General features: G+C 49.5%; 2 protein-coding genes across 4 annotated transcripts in view; one reads left to right on the top strand and one right to left on the bottom strand.

Annotated features, from left to right (window-relative positions):
* Positions 1-15,947, top strand: part of LOC130208202 (nuclear receptor coactivator 3-like) — a 28,522-nt gene extending 12,575 nt beyond the window's left edge. Inside the window, exons 2-22 of one of the 3 annotated variants that reach the window (XM_056437200.1) lie at positions 3,988-4,092; positions 4,306-4,466; positions 5,650-5,750; positions 5,980-6,154; positions 6,307-6,486; positions 6,634-6,720; positions 6,985-7,128; positions 8,158-8,305; positions 8,413-8,957; positions 9,059-10,020; positions 10,107-10,230; positions 10,378-10,617; positions 10,708-10,920; positions 11,040-11,157; positions 11,592-11,763; positions 12,240-12,584; positions 12,700-13,002; positions 13,116-13,365; positions 13,472-13,697; positions 13,801-13,993; positions 14,157-15,947. In XM_056437200.1, the coding sequence (XP_056293175.1) occupies positions 4,007-4,092; positions 4,306-4,466; positions 5,650-5,750; positions 5,980-6,154; positions 6,307-6,486; positions 6,634-6,720; positions 6,985-7,128; positions 8,158-8,305; positions 8,413-8,957; positions 9,059-10,020; positions 10,107-10,230; positions 10,378-10,617; positions 10,708-10,920; positions 11,040-11,157; positions 11,592-11,763; positions 12,240-12,584; positions 12,700-13,002; positions 13,116-13,365; positions 13,472-13,697; positions 13,801-13,993; positions 14,157-14,168 (4,785 nt within the window). In that variant the 5' untranslated portion in view covers positions 3,988-4,006 and the 3' untranslated portion in view covers positions 14,169-15,947. Of the gene's footprint in view, positions 1-3,987; positions 4,093-4,305; positions 4,467-5,649; positions 5,751-5,979; positions 6,155-6,306; positions 6,721-6,984; positions 7,129-8,157; positions 8,306-8,412; positions 8,958-9,058; positions 10,021-10,106; positions 10,231-10,377; positions 10,618-10,707; positions 10,921-11,039; positions 11,158-11,591; positions 11,764-12,239; positions 12,585-12,699; positions 13,003-13,115; positions 13,366-13,471; positions 13,698-13,800; positions 13,994-14,156 lie in introns of all 3 variants that reach the window. The other 2 variants (XM_056437199.1, XM_056437198.1) reach the window with 2 other exon arrangements.
* A 2,389-nt stretch (positions 15,948-18,336) lies between these two features.
* On the bottom strand, positions 18,337-19,624 carry id1 (inhibitor of DNA binding 1, HLH protein). Its single transcript, XM_056437458.1, has 2 exons — positions 19,144-19,624; positions 18,337-18,921 (listed from the first exon to the last, which is right to left on the bottom strand). The coding sequence occupies exons 1-2, from the start codon at positions 19,504-19,506 to the stop codon at positions 18,886-18,888; spliced, it is 399 nt and encodes a 132-aa protein (XP_056293433.1). The 5' UTR covers positions 19,507-19,624; the 3' UTR covers positions 18,337-18,885.
* Positions 19,625-19,914: the final 290 nt, after the last annotated feature.

Raw genomic sequence — 19,914 nt, 5'->3', positions numbered from 1 at the left:
TCGACTCGGAATTATTAAACTGTGTTTGGACAGCTGACAGGAAGGGAACGCTTTTCTCTCTTTCTCTGTTCTAAATTATTCAGCTGCAGCATTAGCTCAGTAGCAGCCCTGCGCTTAGGACTGATGGGATCAGTGGTCTGTGGTGGAGGATCCCTCACACACACACACACACACGCACACACACATGCACACACTCTGTCTCTCTTTCTCTGTGTGTGTGGGGGCATGGTAGGTTACAGGCTTGCAACGAGCCGTGTGTGGCCGTGGCGAACTCTGAGTTTTGACTATCGTGAATACATCGGATCGGAAGCATCATAATATTTAGGATTTTGCTTTTTCGGGAGTTGAAATATTTACAAAATACAATTTTTTTGTTTCATGCTTTCAAACTCTAATTATCGTTCAACGTGTCCTTGGAGAACTCCAGCTGCTGGCGGGTTTTTTCACTTTTCGGTATTATGAAGATTTTGTTTTCAGTGTGATTATTATTATTATTTCATTTTATGAAAGAAAGGACATCTGCTTATCTTTGGCAGTAGGACGATGGTGTAAAGGTCACTGTCGCTGCTTTTGGGAGCAGTTTGTACCCAAACACTAAAGGTCAGGGCCTCTCAGTTTTGTGACATTTTATTTAAACTGTATTCACTTGGTACCTCCATGCACATATAAAAACAAATGTCCCCACTTGCTGCACCGTACTCGATTCAACCTTTTTTAAAGCTAATTTGCATCCGTAGTCACTTATGCTTAAAAAATAATAAATACAATGCACAACAAAAAGACAAAAAGACGCGCTACAGACGATGTCATAGCGGATCCCTCGAAGTGAAATTGATGCTCGATAGATCCGAACAAAGTGCTCATTTATTTGTGTGATCTTGTAACTTTGGTTTTTTGAAACGCAAAGACTTTAAATAGACGTCCGCCCGAGAGGGGTTCCTCTGTGTTGCCCCGATGAAAGCTTATCCAACTGAGGGTCTTCTTCACTGTGGCTATGAATAGGATTGCATTGAAGGTTATAAAGGCGTCGACATAACTGGTTACTCGCACGTGTGCCGTGTCTTTAACCCTCCTCTTACCTGTGGGGTCAATTTGACCCCATTCGATGTTTAACGTCTCTAAAATCATGTTTTTTTGCTTCATATTTCATGACTTTTCCTAATTTATTGGGGACGACTGGAAATTCACACGATGATATGTTTTCAATGTCCTGAACACAACTTGTACGCATCGGTCAATTTGACCCCAGGCTGTTTTTCACTGTGTAAAATATATAAGAAATATCAACATTTTTATTTATTTAAAGGGCTATTTAGGTCGTCAACAAACACACATAAAGTACCTGACACTTAAACTTGGGGAAACAATATGAATTCTAATCATTTTCTGGAGGTTTTAATTGCTGGGGTCAAAAAGGGTCAAAGATGTTGGTACATTTGAAGGTAACAGGAGGGTTAAGGTAATTGGGTACACAGGCACAACGTCGGGCAGAGCTTAGATGTAGTTTTCTGACCTTTTTGTGTGAGTTAGTTGGCAACGCTTTGATGGCCAGCTGCGTTCAGGTACCGGGACGAACGGGGTCCCGCCTGATGAGCAGAACGTGTCAATAGGGTGGACGGGTGGCCACATTTCCAGGAAAGGGAAGTGATGACGCAGAGGAGTGGTCTGAGGGGAGGACGCAAACAGGATGCTATCTCCTGTGACTTCCTGTGCAATTTTAGAAAATCTGTTGTTTTTTCTCCCCCTCCCCGTGAATTTCTGCGAAGGCAAAAAACGAATTAAAAAGGATTGTGCTAGTTTCACAGGGCGTGGTGCCGTTATAGAGACATGTTGAGATGGCCAGACATTCAGGAGAGGATGAAGCGGCACTAGACCTTGAATGGGGAGATGTAGAGACACACACACACACACACACACCCCATGTGGACAATCTTGTTCAGACCATTTTATTTTTAACTATGAGCTGTCGTGTTCCCTCGCGTCGGCAGCTGCCCGACGGCTTGTGCAGCGCCCGTCGTCTCGTCGCCCCGTGCAGGTTTCACATCGTCAAACGGAGGCGATTCGGGTCAGCGGCACGCCGCCAGGCCCGGTGAGACTCGGCCGTGGCCTTCGGGGGGCTGCCGCTCAATCTCTCGCTCCGCTGTGGAAGTCGCCGCGCCTGTCAGTTCTCCGGGTTTTCCGTCGGGCCAAAGTTTTTAAGAAAGTGCGGAAAATGTCAACGCGGGGTGAACTAATGAGACGCTCTGTTTCGGAAATACAAAAATAAAAAAGGGGCAGTGTGCCGTGCATTTTCAAATCCAATGAGAGCGCCGCTGCTTCTGTGAAGCTGCACGTCGCAAAAAGACGAAGAAGATTTCGAACATTGTTTTCCCACGGCCGAAGTAGAAACCGCACCACTGTGCGTCGCCCGTTCTCAGAAAGCCCCCCCCCCCCCGTTTGTCCGTTTCAGGATGTGAGGCTGACTGAGGGCTGATGTCATCTCTCTGCTCTGCTGCAGAGGTGAGCCGTAGGACAGAAACCACGAAGGAAGGAAGGGAGAAGGGGAAAGGGCGAAAGGCAGTGAGAGTTACAGCCGGAGCGGGACGGGTCAGATTTAGGATGGGCGCTGAAAGGAAGACGAGACGCAGGCAACGCAGAGTAGAGTTATGGCAGACTCTCGCTCGCTCCGCCTGTCGGAGCGGCGGGCGGCGGGTCCCAGCCTGCAGTTGCAGGAGCAGAAGTTGCATAATGGCTTCCATCCGTTTTATAGTTTTCCACTGTGGAATGAGCTCACTCTTGTGTGTGTTTTTTTAAGAGCATTTGTGCATGTGTGTGTGTGTGCAGCAGAGGCGAGGAGAGAGAGAGAGAGAGGGTTATAGCAGAACAATCTGGTTGTGCGGCCACGCGCTGCAGCTTTTCTGTGTGCGCGTTCCTGGGTGGAGATAGGAAGGAGCAATGACCTAGAGGCTTTCCGCTCAGGTGAACTCTTGAGGGGGTCAGACGCGGGGCAATGCCAGAGCAAGAAAACAAGGGCAGGGTCCACAGCCAAGCGCCGCTCCACCCGTGGGAGGGGAGGGGAAAGCAGGGAGGGGGGGGGGGGGGGGGCAGTTAAAAGCTATTGCAAGAAAGAACGGATGTAGACTAGTATGGAGAATGCGGAAGAGGCGTTAATTTTTTTGTAATTTTTTTTTTACTAGACCCTGAAATGCTATGTGGAAGCCTCGCCCGGATTGTCTCCGGGCTCCACAAGCCCGAGCAATGTGTATTTATTATCCCCCTCCACCCTCCCCCACCCACCTTTCCAGTGGTGTCCCAAGCAGTGAGACAAAGAGGCCGGCTGCTGGATATGTGGGACAGTAGCTCCGCACACAGAATGTGCCGCGACGAGCCTCCACACGCACACTGCAGAATGGTTTGTGTGCACCTCGTGTGTACGTGTGCCGCCGCCGCTCGTAGAGGGGTGTAGTAACAGCGGGCAGGCCGGCTGAACGCAGGATGACCCGTCTCCCCCGAGGCTGCACATCACTGCATCATCAGACGCTCCTCGCAGTGGAACAGATGAGATTTCACTCCCATCGAGCACTAAGCAGGGAACCGAGGCTGCTCCGCTAACTGGATCGTCTCCCCTCATAAATCTGTGTGAATCCACAATCTACTCTTCTCCCCCCCACCCCACCCCCCCCTGGAAGAATCACTTCACTTATAACCTCAACAGAGGATTTTGTTGATTTATTGTTTATTTATTCCCCCCCCCCATCTACATAACTTGACATACGCTTTCGTGGTGTGCGTGTATTTGGCGTGAACGTTGCAAAAAGATTGACGGCTGAGGCCAATTTCCAATCCACAACTCATCATTCGATCAGATTGCAGCTCAAACGCACGAGCGTCTCTCGGTTCGATGCCTCCGAATATGTTGCACCGCGCGTGTGTCTGTACATGCGTGTGTCTGTACATGCGTGTGTGTGTGTTGACATGTATATGTGATGTGCAGCTTTGTGCTTTCAGGTGCTGATATGCGCTGAAGATGAGTAGCGTCGGAGACAACTTGTTGGAGCCGCTGTGCGCCGACCGCAAGCGTAAACTGTCCACCTGCGACACGCCGAGCGTAGGGTGAGTGCTTCCTGTCGAGCGTCGATCATATCGCAGTCCACTTAGTCCGCTGACGTTTTTGGTGTGGATGTCAACAAGTGCTCCCCCCCCCCCCGCCCTGGTTCACATGCTGCTCGCAAAGCATCTGAACCCAAGGCGGGGGGCGCCACGCCACGCCACGGGGAGGTGAGGTCGTCATAGCAACATGTCTAATCCCCTCGGTGCCCCGGGCAGGTGTGACAAGCGTCGGAGGGAACAGGAGAGCAAGTACATCGAGGAGCTGGCCGAGCTCATCTCGGCGAACCTCTCCAACATCGACAGCTTCAACGTCAAGCCGGACAAATGTGCCATCCTCAAGGAGACCGTGAGGCAGATCAGACAGATCAAAGAGCAAGGTACCGCCCCTCCCCCAACCCCCAGCCCCCACACCCCCGGCCGAGAACAAAGCAACATTTTATTATAATTATTCATCTTATTGTCATTACTATTATTGCTCTGGTCGCATTTGTGTCTTTTCGTTCGGGGGAGGGTGACTTGGGCTCTGGTGAGGCGCCCTGCTGCAGGACAGACGATGCCAGTGATGTAGTGGCGTGTTTGGTTCATGGCCAGCCTGACAGCCACTTTGGCTGTTTGTATTGCTGGGGGGGGTAAACGAACACCAGTAATGGAAACCAGTCCTTGGTGGTCGCGGCTCAAGGCTGTCAGTGGCCCGTGTATCTGTGAGAGCCAGACTGAGCTTCTCTCCGGGAGATAAATGACTCAGAAATCAGACCTCTTTATCTGCTCCGACCCGCTCGCTAATTTTCCAATTGTTTTTGCAGATTTGACATGATTGGTTACCGCGACAGCTGTTGCAGCTCGGTTTGAGAGTAAGATCTGTGAGGTTAAGTGGCTAAGAAAGAGAAAGAAAGCAATCCTATTGGAATCTACCCAGAGTCACAGCTGGCTACTGCTGTATTATGCAGCTAGGTTGCCATAGTTACAGGATGGGAATGATGGAGGGCCTCTGTTTTTTTTCTTCTGTCTTGTCTTTTTGAACACACCTTTTTCCTCCCCCTTACTACACATCTTTGCTCTTTGCCATCAGTCACCCCCTGCGTCTCCTTTCTTATGTCAATCACTGCTTTACTGCTTGATCAAACTGCTAGTTTAAGTAGAAATTATTATATTAAATCCAGCGTCATATATATTTCTTGTCGTCTTGCTCCGTGTCTCGCGCCACAGATGGTGCCGCTATATGGAGTGGTATCTAACAAAGCCTCCGACACATGCTGATTTTAAAAATAGAAAGGCATGCGAGTCATTCATCTGTGACTCGTGCTGCCACCTGCTGGCCGGGCACAGATATTATTTGTCTTTTTTATTTTCCTAGCATTAGGGAATCGGCTCCCACAGCTAACTGGACGTCACATTCTGACCAACAGCATGTTCAAGAAAAATAAAAAACACATCTTTTACACAGCGGAGGTCATGTGCACAGATGAAATACCGCATAAAACAATCCAAAGACAGAGAAAGCTTTTTGTAAAGTGACAATCCGTCTTCATCCGGAGTGTGATGTGCTTCATCCGTCCTCAGGAAAGAGCTCTTGCAGCGATGACGATGTCCAGAAGGCGGACGTGTCTTCCACTGGTCAAGGAGTCATCGACAAGGACCATCTGGGACCACTGCTCCTACAGGTCAGCTTGGGGACAATCGCTGTGGTCAACCACGCTTATTAGCTGCCCTTCCTTATGCTGCACCAGTGCTTCCCGGTCATTGCTCACTTGCAGTTGGTAGAAATGTCTCGGCTGGTTGATAGAAGGGCAAACAGAAACCAAATATGGTACATTTTATGCTATTTTCGTTTCTACTTTGTCTTAAATTCAACTCTCCATTTTTTTTCCCGTGTGGCCCTGCTGTCTCCAGGCATTGGACGGCTTTCTGTTTGTGGTTAACCGAGAGGGCAGCATTGTATTCGTGTCGGACAACGTGACGCAGTACCTGCAGTACAAGCAGGAAGAGCTGATCAACACCAGCGTGTACAACATCATCCACGACGAGGACAGGGAGGACTTCCACAAGAACCTACCCAAGACTAACGGTGAGCCGTGGGTTTAAGTGCGAAGGGTCAAGATCACACTCACTGAGGTGTACGCTCGACCACGGTCCATCTCTCTGACACACACACACACACACACTCACACTGTGACCGTTTGAACTTATGTTCCCTTGTTGCCCATTTCCTCTTCACAGCACCAAATGGAGCATCGTGGGGCGGAGAGGCACCGCGGCAGAAGAGCCACACCTTCAACTGTCGAATGCTGGTGAACTTCGGTCACGGCTTGTCAGAAGAGAGGCCGGAGGGCCGGCGCTATGAGACCATGCAGTGTTTTGCCCTCACTCAGCCCCGGGCCATAATCGAGGAGGGAGAAGGTAAAAAGTCCGATTGTCTCGGCTGGCCGCATTTATTGGTCAACGTGTGCTCAAACGTTGCAAATAAGGCCATGTGCACACGGTGTTCCACGTCCAGTTTGTCCCCCCCGGCACAGTCGAACGTTGCGTTGTCTCTTTGCTTTTTAGACTTGCAGTCGTGTATGATCTGCGTGGCGCGACGCATCATTGCAGTAGAGCGGACAGAGAGGTTTAGCACGCGCCATGAACTGTCTGGTAAGTTTCCACTGTGCTGTATCTAATTAATGCAAGTACATTCCCACCGTGTATTCATTGTGTCTACGTGTGACCCTCCCATTGGGAAATGTTTTTATGCCTTTAAGAAAAAAAGAAATCGACACAAAGATTCAAATTCCTCAATGTGACCTTTCACCGTAGATTCTTAATTCCCGTTCGGCACACACACACACACACACTGCATCTAAAGTTCACGAGCCGTCATCCCTTTGTGTAATCCCAATGGTGCATCTTCTGTCGCAGGTAAGCTGATTGGAATTGAGCAGGAAACCTCTCTGAGCACCACCATGCGTCCAGGCTGGGAGGACCTGGTGAGGCGCTGCATGCAGATGTTCCTCCATCGGAGTGAGGGACAGCCGTGGTCCTACAAGCGGCACTACCAAGACGGTACGCGGCGCTCAACCTCCCTGCCATTTAACCTCCATTTTCGCCTCCACAAAAGGCGCTAGTATTTGCTACCTTAGCAGGTGTCTTTATTTCCGCACTCCTGCGTGTGGAAAGAAGATTGGCGAAGGGACAGCATGTTTTTTTATATTCTTTTTTTATGTCACAAATGATATGAATTTACCATTTTAAGGTTAGTACATGTAATTATGTTACTATTTGTAATTTAAAATCAAATTTGTAAGGGCAAAACATGAATTATGATCTTGTTTTATGTAAGTACATTTTGTTTATATTGTTTGCGTCAATGATTTGTACATTTGTTTTCTTGATGTAGTCTTAATATTAATATATACCTGTGATCAGGTGGGCAGGTTTGAGCATTGTCGAGAAAGGCCGCACAGACAAAAGCATGCAAGGAATGTACCGGAACACAAGTCGCCTCGTTCAGGCGTTTGGTGTGTGGGACGCGGCCCTTGCTCGATGAAGAAGAGGCTCAAAGCATTAATGAGTCATCTCTAGCGCAACAGGAAACGTTACCGGATTTGTACGACGGATTTGAATCGCAGTTGATTTCATGGGGTGGCTGGAAGAAACTCCAATATTTTAAATCTATAAACTTAAAATGTAGTCCAGTTGTACTGTACCAGTCTCTGGTTTGGAGTTTTGTTTCACGCTTTTCTTTCTTCTTCCTCTTCTGACTAGACGGCAGCCTCTGATCCACTTTGCCAAACTGTAATCGCCGAGTTTATTCAGTGAGCTTCACGTGAATGTCTTTCGGACGGCAGTCACTGGAGGCCACATGGCAGTTTGATTTTTTTACCAATATTAGCGACTATAAGTTGCGCAACAGCTTGTACAGTGTTGCGTGGGAACAAACCCGCGTGTCTGACGATGCCCAGCGCTCGCAGAGCGGCAAGCTTGGCCAACTGTTTGGAAGTCCCTGCCACAACCTGGGACAGCGGATTATAAGCGTCTTTTTTGTGAGTTTCTAATTCTACTTTTGTTGTTGTTGTTGTTGTTATGCTCCAGCTTTCCACAAAGGCCACGCGGAGACGCCGCTCTACCGCTTCTCCCTGTGCGATGGCACCCCGGTCACCGCCCAGACCAGAAGCGACCTCTGCAGAAATCCCAGCACCAATGAGCCGCACTCTTTCCTCTCCACACACTTGCTGCAAAGGTGCGACTGCGAGTCGCAGGAATGATTTCTCCTAAATTGGACGATTGTGTCGTTACTTTGCATGTGCTTAAACTTTGCTCTGTTCTCTTTTGTTGTTGTTTTTGTAGAGAGCAGAATAGTTACCGTGGAAACCAGGCTGGAGGGAAGAGGCCTCAGAACATAGGTGTGAGCAACCCCAACCAGCCGACGAACATGGGCCCAGGAGGGGGCATGAACAAGGGCTACGGCGTGGCCGAGCAGGGCAACATGCCCCAAAGAGGAGCGCCTCCGTACACCGGGGGCAACCGCATGAACCCCATGAGCCAGATGAATCAAATGAACTCCATGCATCAGATGAACAACATGGGTCAAATGAGTTCCATGCATCCAATGAGCTCCTCGATGAACCAGATGGGGCCCATGAATCAGATGGGTCACCATGGCATGCAGAAACAACAACAACAACAACAGCAGCAGCATCAGCAGCACCAACATCAGCAGATGGGTCAGTTCCATGGAGGTGGAGGTGGACCTGGAGTTGGAGCGTACGGGATGGGAATGACCAGCCCCCCCCCGGCCAGTCCAGGCATGAATGGCCCCACACACAACGTCATGGGTTCACCCAGAGTCCGAGGGAGCCCCAAGATGGGTGCGAGCCCCTTCTCTCCCGGAGGTATGAACCAAACTATCAGCTCCGTAGAAAATAACAAATTGTTTGTAACACTCGTGTTGCGACGTTGTGATATGACGTGTGTCCGTTTGCGTCTCTCGCAGGTATGAACTCCACCATGAGCTCCGGTCACCCTGGCAACGCTGGAGGCGGGACCACCTTCTCCAGCAGCTCCTTGAACGCCCTCCAAGCCATTAGTGAGGGAGTGGGCAATCCGATGCCCTCCCCGCTCACCTCTCCTCCCCCCCACAAGCCCGACAGCTCCCCGAGCATCAACTCCACCAACCATGCAGCCGGGGGGCCCTGTAAGCCAAGCCTCCCGGCCTACTCCGACTCCAAGTGTCCAGGCGGCTCCCTGGGAGCCGGAGGAGAGCAGCAGTCTCAGCAGAATCCAAACACCCCGACCAGCGAGAGCCCTCCTCACAAGCCGGACAGGCAGGCCGGCAGAGAGGCGGGGCCCGCCGGGGGCGAATCGAACAGACGGGTCCCAGACGCCAAGTCCCACAAGAAGCTGATGCAGCTCCTCATCTCCCCGACAGACGAGCTGGTGCCGTCTAACCACGCACAGGGCTCCGGGCCCGGCCCCACGCCCGAGGCTAAAGACGGAACCGCCGGGGTCACCAGCCCCTCCTCCACGGGGGTGTCCTCCTCTACGGGGGCCGTGTCGTCCTCGGGCGCCGCCGGACATTTAACGAGCCAGTCGCTGCAGGAGAAGCACAAGATCCTCCACAAGCTTCTGCAGAACGGCAACACTCCCGACGAGGTGGCTCGCATCACAGCCGAGGCCACCGGGAAGAGCCGCCTGGACTCGGGGGCGCCGGAGCCCGGGCCCCCAGCCGCCGGAGGGGTCAGGGGATCCGACTCGAAGCAGGAGCAGCACAGCCCGAAGAAGGAGAAGCCCCACGCCCTCCTCCACTACCTCCTCAATAAGGACGACTCTAAGGAAGGTGTTGATATCAAGCCAAAGCAGGAGGAGCTGGAGGGGAGAGGAGCTCAGGGTACAGGGGTCACCAGCTCTGACCCCCACTGCATGGATGGGAAGGTCAAGTTGGAGCCGTCGGATGAGGTAAAGCTTGAGAATAAACGCGTGTGAGCCGTATATTTGAAATGCCCACCAGAACATCGTCTGATCATTGTGTCTCGGTGGTTCAGGCGGAAACCCTGGAGACCATCCTGGGGGTCCCGAAGAACAACCCTGGCTTCTACCCGGAACCAGACCCCAGAGCGGGGAAGGAAGGGGGCAACAAACCGGGAAATATGCCCGACAGTTTACACGGTAAGTCAGTCTAACGGGTGTATGCATATCAGCCATGACGGACACGCGTTGTGTCAAGTCTTGCATGAGGTGCAGCAGGGTCGATGAGGCCTTGTCTTCGGTCTGAGAAGCTAAATGTTCGAGGGTGTGTGTGTGTGTGTGTTTCAGATGGGGAGCGAGGCCCCTTGCCTCCAGCCCAGCGCATCGCCTATCAGAGAGCCTTGTCCGTGGATGCCAAGCCCATCGGTGGAGAGGGACCGGTGGGAGGAGGGCTGGCCGGGAGACGGAACGTCCCCTGTCCCACGTTGGTCAAACAAGAGAAGATGGACGCTGCGATTCCACCTGGGCCCGTTCCCAACGGCTTTCCCGGGGGCATGGGCGCGTGTCCGCCACGGGGCAACCCAACGAGTAACTTAAACACTTATTTCTTCGCAAGCCTGGCTGTACTCGAACGTAGAGAAGCTCGCGGCTGTAAACACTTTTGTTTGTGTTGATCAGGAGGTGTGGGCAGAGGAACGGGAATGCCTCAGCGGCCTCCCATGTCGGCGCCAGGGGACTGGGGGATGCCGCGGTCCGGCGGCAGCCCCGTGGCCGGACCGGGACACCCTGGCATGGGTCGCGCCGGTCCAATGGGAGGACCCATGATCAACAGGTCCACCAGTGTACCCGGGAAAACCAGGTCTATGCTGCAGCAGCAGCTCATGGATATGGGTAGGTCTCATGCGGGGTGTGCCACGAGTAATGTAACCGTCTGAATTGCGATCATCTTCTGGGAATGTATTCATTGTATCCACTCTACATTCACACGCAACCCTTTGTTATCTCTGCAGGTTCCAGTGAAGCCAATGCGGGCATGAGTCCGTTTGGTGGACACGGGCACCCACCTCAGTCCCCGTCCTGGCCAGACTCCGCGATGGGACTGGACCGGCCAAAGACCACCACAAAGAGGTACACCTTCCACACTGGTCCCAACGCTGACCCTCTGAATGTGTGCCATCTTAGTCTTTCAAGGGATCGTTTGGATGTTTTGAAGTGGGGTTGAATGGGGTACGTATCCATAGGTAGGTGATGACCCACTAAAGCCACTGGTAATACAGTCACTATGGATACACGCCTCCAGAGAAGATCTACATATTCTTTAGACATGGACCAAACACCCAAGTATAACCTGGGTCCCCCTGGGAGGCCTCACCTGTGGGCATTTCACCCAGTTCTGGTGGCCCAGTCTCCTGGAGGCGTCAACCCCATGATGGGTGTACCTCATACAACACCCACGCCATCCCTTAGATTATGGTTTTCCCTAAACTAAACCCAGAAATTGGTGGTGATGGTGTTTGTGATTTGAAGTCTCATTTTCCGTCTCCTTCCATGTGTCACGTTAGGGACCAGTTCGGGCACCCCCTGGAGGAGCTGCTGGGGCCCCGGGTCAACAGCGAGGGCCCGAGTGACGAACGAGCACTTCTGGACCAGCTGGACTCTCTGCTCAATACCACTGATGTCATCGCGCTGCAGGAGATAGACCGGGCCCTCGGCATCCCTGAAATAGTAGGCCAGGTATGGCACTCACTGCAGTAGACGGAATGTATATCATCATTTTGTCGAGGAGATAGTGACATATTATCCGCCCACATTTACTGCAGTTCTTCTAACAGTAATTGAAGGAAAGGAATAAAGCAGAAAGTGTAGAAGGAATTTTATTGTAAAATATGAATTAATAAATGCAATGCGCTTTGTGTATGCATAGTTGTCGATTTAGATGATACGACACAAAAGAAACGGGTTACTGCTGATTTGTACGTGTACATTGAGTTGAAGCTGAATATTGAGCTCCCTGTTGGTCTAATGAGACAACTGGGTTTGATGTGATTTGTATGTGGGGGTCCTAATCCACAACTTTATGTTAGTTTACAGTCAAAGTGTTTTAAGTTCTAGATGTTTTAGTTTAATTATGTAGCTACTTTCATCCAGCTTTGTTTTGGCTATTGCAGTAAAAGTTTACTGGCGTGACATTCAGCTTCTCTGTCTCCTAGAACCATCGACCCGAAGGCCACCCGCAGGGCCCGGATCGAGGCGCGGGGCGGTGCCCACCATCAGAACCTTTCCCGGGGACGGACTCCTCCTTGGGCATGGACCAAAAACCCATGTACAACCCGGGGCCCTCCTCTCGGGCCATGCAGCCGGGTTATGGTGGCAACGCGATGCAGGGCCCGTCTCCCGGAGGCTTCAACCCCATGATGAGTCCGGTGGGCCAGACGGGGAGCTTCCCTGGCATGGGGGGCATGGGCAACCCCCGCGCCAACATGATGCAACCTCGCATGATGACCGCCACCAAGCCTCTCCGACTGCAGCTGCAGCAGCGGCTGCAAGGGCAACAGGTGACCCCTCAGACCCAGACAGCTGTCACGTCGAAGATGGAGTCCGTCAGCTGGTGTCTTGAATGAATTATTTCAAACTGGCATATTTAACTCTTCATCTCGTCTCACCTGGCAGTTTATGAACCAGACTCGACAAGGCGTGAAGATGGAACACGCCCCCGGAGGAAACCCTGCAATGCATTCAGGCATGCAGCCCGGCATGCAGCCCGGCATGCAGCCCGGCATTCAAGCTGGCATGCAGGCTGGAATGCAGGCTGGATTGCAGCCTAGCATGCAGCCTGGCATTCAAGCTGGCATGCAGCCTGGCATTCAAGCTGGCATGCAGGCTGGCATGCAGGCTGGCATGCAGGCTGGCATGCAGGCTGGAATGCAGGCTGGAATGCAAGCTGGCATGCAGCCTGCAAACATGGGTGGTCAGGTATGTGATCAGCACTTCCTCACATCTGTCGTGTGCATTTGCCTCTTTTTAACGATGTCAGCCAGGTCGCCTGTCGTAGGATTGCGGTCCAAATCTCGACGTTTTGTCCGCAGCCTGGTTTCCTGAACGCCCAGATGATGGCTCAGCGCAGCAGGGAGATGATGACCATGCAGATGAGAAGGCAGCGGATGATGATGCTGATGCAACAGCAGCAAGGGCAAGGGCAGGTGCAAGGGCAGGTGCAAGGGCAGGGGGCAGCGAGAGGCTTCAGCCCGCCCCCAAGTGCCACCGCACCAGGAGGCATGGAAGGCGCCATCGGCGGCGCCCCCATGAACCAGCCCAGCCAGCCGGGATTCAACTACGGTGAGAGGACTGAGACGGCGCCGTGTGTCACTTCCTCCTCGATGTTCAAGTTTCACACCCGTGACTCTCTGTTCTCTTGTTGTTGTTGTTGTTGTTGTTGTTGTAGCAGGGGTGAACCAGCAGGGGGACCCATCCTTCATAGCTCCAGGTAGCAGCCCCCCAGCAAACATGATGCAAGGACGAATGGGGGGGCCTCCACAGACCGCCATCATGCCAGGGATGCAGGGCAATCCCCAGGGAGGGCCGATGTACCAGTCAGGAGACATGAAAGGATGGCCACAGGGCGGCATGCCACAGGGCGGCATGCCACAGGGCGGCATGCCACGCAGCAAGTATGAAACCAGATTATTTAGTCACGTATAATTTAAGCATGACCGTTTTAGCACAATGCTAAAAAAAAACACCTTCCTTGTGTGACGATACACTCTTTTCCAGCACATACCCCCAGCAACAGTTTCCCCAGCACGGCAACCAGGGTCAGTTTGGACCCATGATGATGAACAACTCCATGGGGGGGCCCGGGCCAGTCAGCGGGGCGCCCGTCGCGGGTCAGATGCCGGGCCAGAGGCAGGGCCAGACGGGCATGAACCCCATGGGAATGGGCAGAATGCCAAAGGGACCCGATCAGGTAGGCAACACACAGTCGCAGGAGTTAAGTGGCCTGACGTGAAGGCCGGCTGATGGTTTTTTAAAAACGCATTTGAGATATTATGGGCACGGAAAAGGGAAATTCCATGTTTTTTCAACCCCTGGGGAGAGTTTGCACATCTCACTGTGTTTCCTCTCTGCAGAAGTATTGCTGAAGACCTGTCGCTGATGACAGCATCTGGAGCCTTTCAACTGTGGCAGAGTGGTCTGAGCCAATCAGAAGAGCTGGACCTACACACACACACACACACACACAGTAGGGTCCTCCAGCATAAGACGTGACGCTCGGAGACTCTGCACAACGCACGGCTCATCCTGGAGGAAGCGGGCTCACGTACCGTAACCCGGTGAAGGTGATGCACAAACACACAATATCAGCGTCTGTGGGTCAGCGTGAACAAACCTGCAGAACGGGACTATGGTACAACCAGCTGTGGCTGCACTTTACCTGGAAGCTTCTGTGTAGAACAAAAAAAAAGATGGATGCAATATTTCTTCATCATTACAGCCTTACTAGAGATTCAATGCCTTCTCAACGATGGGTTTCTTTTGTTTCTTCTTTTATTTCCCTTCTTCTTCTTTTTTGGGACGCGTCTCATTCTTGAAGTCATCGGAAGCTATAAGCACAGTTAACTAACGTTATGCAGATCGGAGCAATAACTCTCGCCTCTATGCTTTCTGTAACCGGGCGCCACGACGCCTGTTCTAAGCAAACAAATGGTACTGCAGTATTAAGATGTCTCGACGTGTCCTCTGTGAATATGAATTGTAAATATTCTACAAAATATATCAAACATGCTTTTTAAAGGCCCATTATTGCACAAAGTATGAGACCTGGTTGTATTTTTTTGTCCCATAGGTCAATGTTGAGTTTTTATTTTTCTTCTTTTAAAAAAAAAAAAAAATTCTTCTTGCAAATGTTGCAGGCGCGTTTCGGGGGTTTCCTTTCCCTCGCGTGTCATTTTCTGAATGTTGTATTTTTCCAAGTTTTCCTCTTTTTTTTAAAAAACTGTCATGTATTCCATGTTGTAGCGAGGCACTTTTGACTTGTGACGAGTCGAAGCTTCTCAGCTTTCAGGTTTGGTGGCGGAAGTGAGTTCCGTCTGGACGTGAGGCGGCGTGGTCTTCGTCGGGCTCTCCGGGAGGTTTCCGTCCGCGGTGACGTCGACGACGGGAACAGGAAGTCATCGGCGTACCAACAAGCCCCCAGTACCCCCCCCCCCCTCTCAGTGTCTGCTGAGCGTATTTTTTATTCACAGTATTTTCTTTTTTGACTGTTCTTCTCAACTCTCTGAATCTACCTTTTTTCTTTCTTTTTTTTCCAACATGCGCAATCCAAAGATATTTTTCCACATCTCCTATATAGTTTCCCGGTGTACATTTGTAATGATATTAGTCCGACGGTAAATGGGTACATGTCACAGATCTTTTTAAAGCATTTGGTGGGGTTTTGTACGGCAAGCGTAAGGAGCACGGAGTCGTTCCACAGGGGGGGGGGGGGGGGGACACTGGGAACTCAACCCTACGGCAGAATGTTTTTACATCTAGACTGAAACAAATAAAAATGAAAACGCAGTGTGTTTTTTGCTGTGAACCAGAAATAACGATGGAATGAAATCCACGTTCAAGACAGATCAAAATCTCTTCTGTCAGGAAGTGTCTTTTCTGTCCAGCGTTTTGTTACTTCAAGAAGAAAACAAGTTCAAGACGTATCAAAATCTCTTCTACCAGGAAGCGTCTTTTCTGTCCAGCTTTTTGTTACTTCAAGAAAAGAAAAAGAACTTTGTAGAGTTTCAATGAAGTAAAAAAAAAACGGAGGCAAGAGATCATTTGGTTTTGTTTTGAGGTAAAATAAGTTGTCATTTTGCAGGATGTATATTACAGTTTGTGTCTGTTGTTGATATTGATGTAAATACAAATTTCTATTTAAACACCCTTGACTCCGCTTCTCCGATTGTCTTCTGATTCTTGGCTGCAGTTTACCCGAAACAATAAATATCAGCTTGCTGTGATGCAATAACCTACAAACACACTGCGATGGAACCGAATATTAATACTTGTGGTATAGAGATGTACAAACTAAATAAAATACTCCATTAGAAGTAAGCCCTGTTTTCAAAAGTGAACGCACATAATTATTCGCAGCAAATAGTGGAATAAGTATTCAATCTGCAGAAAAGGGGCCCCTGTGACTGCTTAAGACGTTACTGGATTATTCATATTAATCATCGGTAGCATTTTTAGCTGCTTAAGATGGAGTTATAAGGTCAGGCCTCATAGAGGTCGCGGTACATCAACATGATTTATGGAGTTTTAAAGAAGAATAAACTAAGTGATACTGCTAACAACCCATCTGAAATATTAATTGGAAGCTTTTTAAATATTTTTATTATGTAGAACCATCATCTAAAAAGAAACCAGTAGGTCGGATAAATAAAGACATTTCAACCAAGTAAATTATATATACTTCCAAACAGTATTTGAGTAATAAGTAAAACACTGTGAGGCTCAATTGATGCCAATGAATTATAATTATTTTAGGTGACGATGTGTGTTGAATATAATTGTAATATAGTTGTCACACAAACAAAACTAATATGTTAATGTCGGCGTACATGAAGTACCAACGCCACGTGAACGCATCTTTTCCACCGCGCTGTCAACACAAGGGGGCGCTGCTGTCCGCTCACCGGGGCTGGAGTGGTGCGATTCACGTTGCGACCGCAAGAGGGCGCTGCCCACAAGGGAGCTGCTGCAGGAAGAGACACGAGGTTTGATTCATTTAGATCGACGGAGGGATTAATAAAAATAATAAAATAAAAAAATAATAGTAATAATGATAATTAAGTAAACAAGCGAAGACAAGACCCCATCCTTCATGCATCCAACTGCCGGACCACGTGGAGTTTTATGGTGAGCAGCTCTTCTTAATTTTCACTCCACAACTCAGACAGATGACGTAAAAAGAGGATTTGTAGATCATTATGTGTGATTAGAAATTACTTTTTGGTATTATTTAAGCTAAATATTTATGTTCAACGACTTATGGACAGTTCTCAAACGGCTCAAGCCTTGTATGTTTATAAATATATAAAGAAAAAGAAAAAAAACAGAAAAGGGAGGAGGAAACAAATAAGTATATAAATACATATATTAATAGCACATTTAGAACATATACGACTGTACTGTGGGAATCTCTACCCGAGAGCCCCCCTCCTCCTCCTCCTCTTCCTCCTCCTCCTCCTCCTCTCTCTAAGTGTTGGCGTGGTTCCCGGCCCATCTGCGGCCTGGCCCGTGGATTACTGTTTGTTAATGTTTCAATCAGCTGTGTGTTGAGGAATGTGGAGCTATTTAACCTGAACTTCCCCAGGTGTGCCGAGGCGCCGCTCAGTCTGGGCCCCGCCGCCCTCCCCTGCCCTTGGCACAAAGCTATCACACAAACACAATCACACACTGGCCACGCCGGGGCTGCAGCTGTGCGCATCGCACCGCAGGGAAATGGGAAAAACATTGCACCAGGAGGGGAGACGGAATAAATCTTACGACCAATCGCCAAAAGCCAAAAAGCCATTTTAACCCCCGCGGTGCCGGGTTCTGCTGATTTACACGATTACATATCGAAACACCATTTTTTTTAAATATTTAATGGATGTTTTATGGAGTGAAACTAACTTTTTTTTAAATCTCATTTTGCCTGATAATCCACCGTTATCTTTTTTTAATTTACTTTATTTCCAATGATTAAATCATTATGTAATCTCACATCCTCTTGGGATAGGAACAAAAACTGCGATTATTTATTTATTTTTAATTGAATTCCTAAATTACAAATTTTTTTAACTGCCTCAATTTGTCAAGATCTTTCGACTTGAGGATTTAACACGAGACTTCCTCCTGTAATGTGATACGGTAATGACCCACAGAGAGGCAAATTACCAATTTAACTGGCTATGAGCCATTTTGGTGACCTCCTAGCTTTCGTTTCATGTTACCTGGAAGATTTAACAGCTTCTTCTGGCTGGAGCACCCTTTTTCTTTTCTTTTTTATTGACAACCACTTCGCACTCCCCCCACCCCAGAACTCAAGTCAGCATCAAGATAAGCAACTCAGATGAATACGAGTCGACCTGCTATTAACAATCAGGCTATAACATCCCATAATAACCACCAGTGTCGTGTTTCACAACTTTGCTTCTCTAGCATTTAACAAGAAATCAAAACTTAGAATCTCCTAGTTTTTGTTGTATTACACCACCTAATATCATCTTTATCTAACACACACACACACACACACACACACATATATATTCACTATGACACAGATGAGTTTTTTGTTCAAAAATAATTGTCTTGTTTTAATAAAAACACAAATAAGGTACATTGTAAGAAAACAATATCTTCACATACTGTGGCATTGTAATATACAATACAGTTTTGTCGCTCAGGAATCTGAGAAATTTTACTTCTTTCTTTCACAAAATGTTGAACATCTCTATATGATTTTACACAAGATACAAAGAGCGTAACAGAATCATTAGCTTTCTTTAGTAACTCTACAAGCAACGAGCGATGCTGGTTGCATTGAACACGTCTTGGTCCACCCGGCTAACCCAGTCTCTCTATCTGGACTCCGCTGGTCTTCTTCTTCTCCTCTCAGGGCCCTCTGATGAATCGAGAGCCTTGAGTGACAGAGATCCTCGCCGCTGGAGGATGTCGACACAACGTCATTTGTCTAGCATTGGGAGTTTGAAACGTCCCTACACAGTTCAAGGTTTATTTTTTAATAGATGTGCTCGAGAAGTCACATCAGATAGCCTTGTTCGTTCTTCACGGTGCTCGCTATGGGGTGATGGCGCGATGCTCCACGAGCTCTTAGCGGCACATAATCCTGTCGTCCGAGCATCCATTCTGCAGAGGGGGGGGGAAGGAATACGGTGGTTGATTAGTACATCTGTTTTGCATGGATGTGAAGCAAACCGGTGCGTAAAAAAAACATTTACGCACGGTTTTGGCATTTTTACGCACGCGTAAGCTGATTTAAAAAACACACACGCTACGGCTAGAGGCAGCTCCGTGACACTGAACCCCATCTGAAGGGGTTTATTCCGCAGTATATGAAGAGATATTTACCTCCACTGCGATGCTAGCGATCTCTGCGTTCAGGGTGGTCAGCGGCGTGCGGGTGATGCTTCCGGCGGAGTGATGGCGACTCTTCTCGGGCTCGTCGAGCTCGACCTGCAGGTCCCAGATGTAGTCGATGACGTGCTGCAGGATCTCCACTTTGCTGGCCTTCTTGTTGGTGGGCAGCGTGGGCACGAGCTCCTTCAACTTGCTGTAGCAGCTGTTCATGTCGTGAAGGAAAGCGCTCATCTGCTCGTCCAGCAGCGGAATCTTGCACTTGGCGATGCTCAAGCTCTGCTCGGACAGACAGCGGACCATGTCCTCGCCGCCGACCTTGCTCTTCAGGGCGCAGGTAGATCCGACAACCTTCATGATTCGTGTAGAAAGTGTAGTTTCCAAAGATGACGAGGGATTGTAATAAAGTAGTTGTAGCAATGAGGCTTCTCCTCCTCGTAAGAGATCTCGGCAAGTTTATGTTGACAGTTTGCAACATCCACATGGGCCAACCTCCTCGTCTTTATAGCGGAGCAGGGGTTCGGGGGCGTGCCAGGTCTGTTGCCGTTTGAAGACAGCGAGCCAATGAGACGGCAGCGTTGGTATTGATGGGGTCGGTCCACAGCAGCACTCTCAGCCAATGGCAGCTCTCGCCTGGTTATCGGGATTTACAATCTGTTTGAGGGATGGCGTTACAAATGGAAACAAATGTGTGTCTTTTATGGGTAATATGTGGGAATCCAGCTGTCCGTGGCTTGGGGACTCTGCAGGTGGAGATAGCCCGGG

Source organism: Pseudoliparis swirei, chromosome 18 (assembly GCF_029220125.1).
Source record: "Pseudoliparis swirei isolate HS2019 ecotype Mariana Trench chromosome 18, NWPU_hadal_v1, whole genome shotgun sequence".
Classification (NCBI taxonomy): domain Eukaryota; kingdom Metazoa; phylum Chordata; class Actinopteri; order Perciformes; family Liparidae; genus Pseudoliparis; species Pseudoliparis swirei.
This window is presented reverse-complemented; position numbering and strand designations above follow the sequence as displayed.